Genomic DNA, 10997 nt, shown 5'->3' on the forward strand with positions numbered 1-10997 from the left:
CCCCGATCCATGCCAAATTTTGCACACACACTCCTTACCTGCCAAACTACGACCCCCGGAGCTCCAGGGACCCCCAGGTCCCTGGGGGACCCCCAGATGTAAAAAATGACCAAATGTGCTAAACTGACCAAATGACCACCCCAACGGGGCTGCTCACGGGGAATTCCCGGGGACCACCGACTCCTGGTGCTCCAGAACGGATGCAAAAGTGGTGGCGCCCCCAGTGGAGGACCCCCTACACTGCAGCTCACATAAAATGCCGTAACTCCGGCTAGGAGCGACCGGGACAGCCGGGGCCGGTACCTATTCGTCCGCCTTGGCGGCTGCGGAGACCCCACCCCTCATTTCTCACATGGCCCCCTTCTAGCGCCACCATGAGGCCGATTCTTGCAAAACACATTTTTGGACACTGCTCCTAAAATGTTTGCCCTAAAATCACGCAAATCGGTACACAGTATGTCTACACTGATCCCATCAACATGAATCTGTCCCATATAGCGCCACCTGCAGGCCGATTTTTAAAAACACATTTTTGGACACTGCTCCTACAGATTTTGCCCTAAAATCACGAAAATCACTACACAGTATGTCTACACTCATGTCATCAACATGGATCAGGAAGATTTTGGAAAAACAAATGTTTGCCCTATTTGTGGAGATAAGTGACCTACGGTCGCTTATCTCCCGATTAGGGAGTCTTACTGGTAGACCCCCCTACCCTTTCCCCTTTATGCTAAATATCCTCGTTGTGAGCTTGTAGACCTGCAAGACCAGCCAAATGTTTCCCCCCAGAGTTGGGATGCTGGGGTGGTTCATAACTATATACAGTGGTGTAAAGTAACTAAGTACATTTACTCAAGTACTGTACGTATACACTTTTGAGTTATTTGTACTTTACTTGAGTAATTCCAATTTCCAATACTTTTACTTCTACTCCACTACATCTTGGATCCAAATATTGAACTTTTACTCCACTACATTTATTTGAAAACTTTAGTTATTGCCACCGTAGGTCGCAGTTACTTATTGCGACCGTAGGTCGCATTTACTATCAAAAGCTCCAGGGGCTGTCTGTCAGTCCGTCAGTCAGTCAGTCACACTTTTGCCCTGCTCATATCTCCACAACCGTTGCCCCGATCCATGCCAAAATTTCCACACAAACTCCTTGCCTGCCAAACTACAACCTCCAAGGATCCCCGGAGTTCCAGGGACCCCCAGGTCCCTGGGGGACCCCCAGGTGTAAAAACATTACCACATACACGTCACACTTTCCCCCTACTCATATCTCGGCCACCGTTGCCCCGATCCATGCCAAAATTTCCACACAAACTCCTTGCCTGCCAAACTACAACCTCCAAGGACCCCCGGAGTTCCAGGGACCCCCAGGTCCCTGGGGGACCCCCAGGTGTAAAAAAAATACCAAATGTGCAAAAATGACCAAATGACCACCCCCACGGGGCTGCTCACGGGGAATTCCCGGGGACCACCCACTCCTGGTACTCCAGAACGGATGCAAAAGTGGTGGCGCCCCCAGTGGAGGACCCCCTCCACTGCAGCTCACATAAAATGCCCTAACTCGGCCTAGGAGTGTCCGGGAGAGCCGGGGCCGGTACCTATTCGTCCGCCAAGGCAACGCGGAGACCCCACCCCCCATTTCTCACATGGCCCTCTTCTAGCGAGACCTACGGTCGCTTATCTCCCGATTAGGGAGTCTTACTGGTACTATCCAAACCTCCACAGGCTGTCCGTGACTGAGTCAGTCAGTCAGTCAGTCCGTCAGTCACACGTCACACGTCACACTCTTGCCCTGCTCATATCTCCGCAACCGTTGCCCCGATCCATGCCAAATTCTGCACACACACTCCTTACCTGCCAAACTACAACCTCCAAGGACCCCCGGAGCTCCAGGGACCCCCAGGTCCCTGGGGGACCCCCAGATGTAAAAAATGACCAAATGTGCTAAACTGACCAAATGACCACCCCAACGGGGCTGCTCACGGGGAATTCCCGGGGACCACCGACTCCTGGTGCTCCAGAACGGATGCAAAAGTGGTGGCGCCCCCAGTGGAGGACCCCCTACACTGCAGCTCACATAGAATGCCGTAACTCCGGCTAGGAGCGACCGGGACATCCGGGGCCGGTACCTATTCGTCCGCCTTGGCGGCGCGGAGACCCCACCCCTCATTTCTCACATGGCCCTCTTCTAGCGCCAACATGAGGCCGATTCTTGCAAAACACATTTTTGGACACTGCTCCTAAAATGTTTGCCCTAAAATCACGCAAATCGGTACACAGTATGTCTACACTGATCCCATCAACATGAATCTGTCCCATATAGCGCCACCTCCAGGCCGATTTTTAAAAAGACATTTTTGGACACTGCTCCTACAGATTTTGCCCTAAAATCACGAAAATCACTACACAGTATGTCTACACTCATGTCATCAACATGGATCAGGAAGATTTTGGAAAAACTAATTTTTGCCCTATTTGTGGAGATAAGTGACCTACGGTCGCTTATCTCCCGATTAGGGAGTCTTACTGGTTAGTTACTTTGCAGGTGAAATTATAATATTATAAAACACACATTAACTCACTTTAGCCCTATTTTATACCTTGGCTATTTGAAAATAGCCGATCTACATTTTCTACATCTATTTTCAAACATTTAGTACTTTTACTTTTGGTACTTTAAGTACATTTTGATGCCAATGCTTTCATACTTTTACTCAAGTACATTTTGAATTCTGGACATTTACTTGTAACGGAGTACATCTATGTATACAGTGCAGTATTGATACTTTTACTTAAGTAAATGTGAGTACAAAATGTGAGTACTTTTTCCACCTCTGACTATATACATGTTTTGCCTACATCAACAGCAACTGGTCATGGAGATGAACCGTCTTGGGATGCTGATTGACCTGGCCCATGTCACAGTGAGGGTGATGAACCAGGTGCTGGACATGTCCAAAGCCCCGGTCATCTTCAGCCACTCATCTGCCTATGCCGTCTGCCAGCACAAGAGGAATGTACCTGACGACGTCCTGAGGAGAGTGGTGAGTGAGCGGAGAGGAGAGGAGACTAATGTGTGAAATAAACCAGCAGTCCTCACACTTGCTTTTATTTCAAAGATTGCAAGTTTGGTATACATTAGGCCAGGGGTTTTCAAAGTGGGTGACGGCCGGGCACCCTGGGGTGCCGTCGTGATGGCAGTCCAGGGGTGCCTCAGAATAATTTGATGATATTTAGAATTCATCAATATCTCTGCATCAATATCACTTCACTACGTGAAGGTCTGATTTGCGCTGAGGAGTTATTGCGACCGTCAGGTCGCAGTTACTGTCAAAACCTCCACCGGCTGTCTGTCAGTCAGTCTGTCAGTCTGTCCGTCATGTCACACTTTTCCCCAACTCATATCTCCGCCACCGTTGCCCCAATACATGCCAATCGGTACACAGTATGTCTACACTCATGTCATCAACATGGATCTGTCCCATATAGCGCCACCATCAGGCCGATTTTTTCAAACACATTTTTGGATACTGCTCCTACAGATTTTGCCCTAAAATCACGCAAATCGGTACACAGTATGTCTACACTCATGTCATCAAGATGGATCTGTCCCATATAGCGCCACCATCTCGCCGATTTTTTTAAACACATTTTTGGACACTGCTCCTACACATTTTGCCCTAAAATCACGCTGCGACCTGACGGTCGCTTATCTCCCGATTAGGGAGTCTTACTGGTTTTTCCATCTACAGCCAACTCTCTTTACCAAAAATAGCATATCTACAATCTCACAACGCTTGACACGTTGTGAGCTTGTAGATCGGCTATTTTTGGTGAACCCCCCCCCCAGAATAGGGATGCTGGGGTTCAAGTGGTTAAACATCAAGTATAAAGTTTTTTTCAGTCAGTTCTGATGGAAACAGATATTTCTCTGTGACATAGCCTACTTGTAAGATTCCCAAAATTAACAGTGTAATAGTTTGAAAATCCCTGCATTAGGCCACAGACCACCATTATTCTGCGACTCTTTGTATTACAGACCTGTAGGGGTCCATTAGGTTCCTAATGATCAATAATTTAGCTGGGGACCACCTGGAACAACCTCAAAGACCCCTGGGGGGTCCCTAGACTGCACTTTAACACCCACTGAAATAAACGTGCAGATGCAGTGAAGGATGAAAAGTAAATAGTTTGTGGTAAAAGAAATCTGCACACAGTTTATGCTTCCAAGATGAATTTATTGGTACAAATGAATTCACCTTGAGAGAATAACAAACAGCGTGCGGAAAACATCTGACCTTTTCAGAACATTATCTTACATAACACAGTCCAACATTATGGGAGGGAGAGTGAAGGCTGAAATTGCACATCCATTCAATCTGGAAGTGGAAGGTCCTACAACTGTTGCTTGTTATCTCTGACATTTCCAAAAAATGACTGACTGTGTGTGTGTGTGTGTGTGTGCGTGCGTGCGTGCGTGCGTGCGTGCGTGCGTGGGCATGCATGTGTGATGGTGCAAGTGTTCTTGTTGTCCTGTCCGTTGGCAAAATGTTTGTGCAATGTGCTCACCATCAACAAGAACTGTTATTTCATATTTTAATTACCTCGAGCCCACCTTCCATCTGGAGTGCAATAGGAAGATTACATAGGCTGCACACAGACACAGATTCCATCAGATTAGAGCCTTAAATCAGGGGTCTTCAACATTTTCAGGCCAAGGACCCCTGAGTTGAGAGAGAGAAGAAACAGGGACCCCCCACAACATGATCATAGATTCCATATAGTTTCATTGTTTGATAGCACAATCATCAGTGTATTTTGGATTCATGTCAATTTGTGTTTTCAGATATTTAACCACTTGAAACATCAATACTTAATAAACTTGAACTTTCACTCTGTATTTAGTCAGCAAAGCTCTTTGCCAAAAATAGCAGATCTACAAGCTCACAACGCCTCGCAGTGCGAGGCGTTGTGAGCTTGTAGATCAACAATTTTTGGCTAAAGTTCTCAGAATATGGACGCTAGGGTTTAAATAGGCCTAGTTAATATTAAAAAAAGGTTCTATCACACAAAGATTTGGAGGAGCCCCTAGGGGTCCCGGACCCCCTGTTGAAGACTCTTGCCTTAAATTATAGGGACAGTTACGGTTATGTCTGATTCATACAAACTACTTTTTGCGGGTTGATTACATAAATTAACTATAGTTGACCGACATTATAACATCATCATAACATTCTATGAGTCATAGAATGGTTAATCAGGAGTGGAAAGTAACATTTACTCATGTACTGTACTATTTTGAAATACTTTTTACCTTACTTACTTACATTTTTCAATAATTTGTATTTCTAGTCCACTGTATGTCTGCGGAAAATAATGTAGCCTACTTTTTACCACTTGCAATTATTTGATGACTTTAGTTACTACTGTAGTTACTGTACAGAATTAGATTATTATTACAATACATTAATTAAATCCTATATTATACATCATTGGCTATCCGAAAATAGCCGATCTACAAGCTCACAACTTGTCGCATCGTGACGTGTTATGAGCTTGTAAATCTGCAATATTTTTTTCTTTTTTAAGTTTGACAAATTTTGACAGATTTGAGCATTTTGATGCAAATATGTTTGTACTTTTACTGGAGCAAAATCTTGCCATTTTGCCATTTACCTGTAACAGAGTAGTAGAGTAGTCATCACAACCCGGTAAGGAGCCTGTGAACTCAGGGTCTCATTGTCTTCCTAAATGACTCTGGTTAGTATCATGTCATGGGAACCAGAGCAAAGGCTTCATGGAGTGTCTAAAAGTGGTTGCTTGAACATTGGCTTCAATGAATTTAAAGGATTTTCACAAATGTCTCTGCAGAATGAAACCAAAGGCATCGTCATGGTGAACTTCTACAATGACTATGTCACCTGCAGCAAGACCGCTACCCTCTCTGACGTCGCTGGTAAATTATTACACTGCTGAAGGTCTCATATTAGTTATCCTGTTACCTTTAACCACTCAATCACTAATACAGATAACAAGGTAAGAGTTCATTAAGTACAAGGAAGGAGGAATAGACTATTTCTTTGAAAAGGAAGTGTGTGTGTGTGTGTGTGTGTGTGTGTGTGTGTGTGTGTGCGTGCGTGCGTGCGTGCGTGTCCATCTGAAAATGCTATGCTACAGAATATTTGGTGTTTTAGTCTTCTATTGTCTTCTCTAACTAGATTAAAGTATTTGTTATTCATTTTGCTCAAGTGCTCAACCACTGATTTGTGCCCCTATAGATCACTTTGACCACATAAAGAACGTGGCAGGGCCCCACATCATTGGATTTGGAGGGGATTATGACGGGGTGACGAGGTAAACAATAAATGATAACTCTGGATATAATCATAAACTGATGGAAATGATGTGGTTCCAATTTATTATCACTGTTTTGGTGACATCTGGGGTGAAAAGTGAATGGTGTGGCAACAAACCTGCATGACATTCCTTGAAAATGAAAACTGATACAAACACACACACACACACACACACACACACACACACACACACACACACACACACACACACACACACACACACACACACACACACACACACACACACACACACACACACAGAGGGACCCCTATACACCTGTAAGATGCCCTAAGAGCGAGAAGCGACCGTCAGGGCAGACGGAAACAACAGACTTGTAAGAGGGGGTGGGGCTTCAACAATTACAGCTCGTCCATATTGGCTGTCTAAGTCCAGACACCAAGTTTCGAGATGGTACCATGCTGCGAACTGGAGTTATGGATGTTTAAAGCCCAGCCAATAGGAGGAAAGCGGGGGTGGGGCTTCAACAATTGCAGCTCATCCCTATGGTGGTCTAAGTCCAGACACCAAGTTTCGAGACGGTACCATGCTGTGAACTGGGGTTATGGCTGTTTAAAGCCCAGACAATATTTATTTTAAAAGGGGGTAGAAACATAAGGGTTAAAGTGGTTGAACAGATTTTGCTATATCAGTTCATTTAGTTAATAGCTGGAGCCCACTTTGAGAAGCACTGTGGTACAGTAGATGCTGTGTGCTCTCCTGCTGTCAGAGTACCAGAGGGCCTGGAGGATGTGTCCAAGGTGCCTGCCCTGGTAGCTGAGCTGCTGAGGAGAAACTGGACCGATGAGGACGTCAAAGCAGCCTTGGGGAACAATCTGCTCAGGGTGCTGGAGCAAGTGGAGCAGGTGAGGAGAAACACACCTCGGTGTTGACAGAACATGATGTTCTGTATGTAAACCTTTTCAGGCCGCGACCCCCAAAATAATCATATTTTAACTGGGGACCCCCCACCCAGACGAGCACCAAGAGTTGAGGCATTACATTTCGTATAACATGGTTATATTGTGAAAATAGCAGATCTACATGCTCACAACACCTTGCACAAATTTTCACGACTTTTAAAAAATAGCAGATCTTTCAATAATTAAAGTATAATAAAATAATTAAGGCCCCTCCACCTTGGGCCCTAGTAACTCAGTCCCATTTAGCCCCCCCTTGTGACGCCCCTGCGCCCAGATATGGAGTGTGTTGTCTAACCTCAATGTGTCGTCATGGCATCAGCCGCAAACAAATCAGTCAGCTCCATAATATGGGCACAAAAGGGGGCATGCCCAATTGCCCATATATGGGCATATACTGATGACATCAGCGATCTCCATATATGGGACATAGTCCCCAACACTATGAATCGACATAGGTGTGAGGGCTGCGTAGTAGCAGCCCAAACTCTAGATGTGGGGGCCACATAGCAACCCAAAACCTAAATAATCGTTCATTAACTGAGGCAAAAGGTTGATTATCGCCCAGCCCTAGTCTACTGCTGTAAAATAATGTCACTATCTCTGTCTAAGATCAACAAAATGGAATGATTGTTTCAGATAAGAAATATATCTGTGACAGACATTTTTTGTATCTGTATCTTACTATCCACTTGAATGGAGAAAGAGATTTTTTTATCTGGAGAAAGAGACTTTTTTTTATCTGTTATCTGGCCCTGTGGGAATGGGCCTTTAGTCTGAAGAAGAGCATTGAGGTCACTCAAAATAAAATAATAAATGTATTGACAAAGGGAGCGACTAAAAAATGCGGCTCGACTTCTTAGATATCAGTTCACTTCGGGGCTAGCACCTGTCTTCAAAGAACTCGGCTGTGCCGCTACTCTTTGATCTTGATTATGATCACTATCTGTCTACAAATGGCATCATACCCATCTCCAGGCAGCAGGCTCAGGAGGTTGGTTGAGTGTCCTTTTGGGAACCAGAAGGTTCCCAGTTGTTTCATCCATGGATTTGTATGCCAGTGTCCTTGAGCAAAACATAGAACCCCTATGCTTCTGAAGGGTAGCAGCCAACCTTACACGTTTGCCTCCACCATCAGTGTGTGAATGTAAAACGCTGGATAAAGGTGAAATATAGAAATATAGTCCCAATGAACACTGATTGTTTACACCAGGGTCTTCACCCGGGGGTCCGGGATCCCTAGGGGGTCCTCAGAGTTACTACAGGAGGTCCTCCAAATAACCACTTGAACCATAGCGTCCATATGCAGAGAACTTTTGCCAAAAATAGCAGATCTACAAGTTCACTTGTACTTGTGAGCTTGTAGATTGTCTATTTTCGGCAAAGAGGTTTGGTGTAGAGGGGGAAAAGAGCACACTAAGTACAGAGTGAAAGGTCAAGTTGATCAAGTAATGACGGCTCAAGTGGTTAAATATCTGAAAACACAAATTGACATGAATCCAAAATACACTGATGATTGTGCTGTCAAACGATGAAACTATATGGAATCTATGAAAAGGATGTGGGGGTCCCTGCTTCATCCCTCTCTCAACTAAGGGGTCCTTGGCCTGAAAACGTTGAAGACCCTTGCACATCTTACAGCTCACTAACTGGTTGTACAACCTTGCATTTTAGGTGCGTGACAGTCTGACCAACACTCGTCCAGATGATTTTCCTATTCCATATGATGAAGTGAAGAACCCGTGTAGGACCAGTTATGGTTACCCTGACCCAGGCCCAGACCCAGGCAATGCTGGCGCTGTGCACTCACTGAGCCTGCTAGTGGTTCTGCTCACAGTACTGGTTATGATTATATGATTAGGTCTGACATGTATCTGCTTCATCCAGTAATTACATGTTGATTCACTTTCATCTGCGTAAGCACATCTGATACACTTAAAGATATGACCATCTCTGAACTTATCAGATAGACAAGTGGTTCCCAAACAATGGGTTGTGATCCATTTGTATGATTTTAAATGATTATTTTAAAATCAACATTTTCTTAAGTTTAGGTCTGGGGGAGACACCTAATTATCTTTTGGGTCTCGAGCTGAAAGGTTTGTGAACCACTCAGACCAGACAGAATGTGCAGAATGTGTCCAGTACTGTATTCTGTGTGTGTGTGTGTAATAAACTTTGTGTGAGTCGTGTGATACTGCCAGGGTCATCTTGTTTTCCAAGTTCGCCACTCAACCCTTAGATTCTCTTAGGATTGCATGGAGGGTCAACTCATTTCACAACACTCCCACATGACGCATTTTGAGCTTGTAGATCCAATTATTTTTGAGGGTCAACTCATTTCACAACACTCCCACATATGACGCATTTTGAGCTTGTAGATCCAATTATTTTCAATATTGCTATTTTCTTCCCTTTCTAGAAATCTGAAAATCTATTTTTTAAGGAAAATGTCTACACTTTAAATACAGCAATGCATTGATATTAAAAATAAAATGTACTTTGTAAGTTGTATTTAATTTTATTTATATGTTTAAAGCATGCACATTTAAAAAGCAAGAACCTTTTATGACGAATATTTTGACATATTTTGATTGGCAGGACGTTATAATGATCATTACCATACCAGAGCAATAATCCACCTTTCTCCCTGACTCCCTCCCCAAAAAAAGAATACTAATATTCTTACATATTTTGATTGGCAGGATATTTTTATATAATTATATATTATATATTATATTATATATATATTATCTATCTATAAATGCGAGAAGTCTCTGCGTGTCTGTCTGTCTGTCTGTCTGTCTGTCTGTGTGTGTGTCTGTAATCCGCGTATCTCGAGAACCGTTCGTCCCACCGGCTTCAGATTCGGCACGCGCGTTCCCCGCCGCGGCACGGAGTGCAGTGCCGGGTCTCGACCCGACCCGACGCGCGGTTTTCCCGAACCGGCGCGAAACGTTCGGGATCTCCTTATGCGGGGTTGATTGTTGACATCAGGCTGTTCCGGAGGAAATCGGCGAAAGCTCTGACTCATTGTGACATCACTTCATAAAAGGCTCTGACATCACGTACGCCACATGAGTCAACAAAAAATCTCTGTGATTGTGTATGTATGTATGTAATCCGCGTATCTCGAGAACCGTTCGTCCCACGGGCACGCGCGTTCTCCATATATGGGCATAAAATGAATGCCCCCATATATGGGCATAAAATGGATTGCAGACAGACAGATACAGATATCTCCATATATGGACATAAATGGACAGAGGCAAACAGATGGTCAAAGATCTCCATATATGGGCATAAAATGGACGCAGACAGACAGATACAGATATCTCCATATATGGGCATAAATGGACACAGGCAAACAGATGTTCAAAACGGGTCCTATGACAACAGGTATAATGAGGTTTGCATTAAAGGGGGAACCGGCACTGTGTCTGCAACACAGTTGGAGGCACAGACAGATACTCCATATATGGGCATAAAATGGACGCAGATAGACAGATATCTCCATATATGGGCATAAAATGGACCCAGAACTATAACTGCAGTGATCTCCATATATGGACATAAAATGGATGCAGACAGACAGACAGACAGATACAGATATCTCCATATATGGGCATAAATGGACACAGGCAGACAGATGGTCAAAACGGGTCCTATGAAAACAGGTATAATGGGGTTTGCATTAAAGGGCGGGGC

At 44.3% G+C, this 10997-nt stretch overlaps 1 protein-coding gene across 2 annotated transcripts in view; it reads left to right on the plus strand.

Moving 5' to 3' along the window:
- The window catches only part of dpep1 (dipeptidase 1), a 25745-nt gene extending 15996 nt beyond the window's left edge, over positions 1 to 9749 (plus strand). The window contains exons 6-10 of one of the 2 annotated variants that reach the window (XR_013962198.1): positions 2883 to 3059; positions 5887 to 5971; positions 6294 to 6369; positions 7075 to 7235; positions 8964 to 9101. Coding sequence is in view for 1 of the 2 variants with exons in the window: in XM_080730459.1 (XP_080586585.1) it covers positions 2883 to 3059; positions 5887 to 5971; positions 6294 to 6369; positions 7100 to 7235; positions 8964 to 9146 (657 nt within the window). In the remaining variant the exon portion in view is untranslated. Of the gene's footprint in view, positions 1 to 2882; positions 3060 to 5886; positions 5972 to 6293; positions 6370 to 7074; positions 7236 to 8963 lie in introns of both variants that reach the window. The other variant, XM_080730459.1, reaches the window with a different exon arrangement.
- The last annotated feature ends 1248 nt before the right edge of the window (positions 9750 to 10997 follow it).

The sequence above is a fragment of the Nannobrachium achirus genome (genome assembly GCF_963921795.1).
Source record: "Nannobrachium achirus genome assembly, chromosome: 7".
Taxonomy (NCBI): Eukaryota; Metazoa; Chordata; class Actinopteri; order Myctophiformes; family Myctophidae; genus Nannobrachium; species Nannobrachium achirus.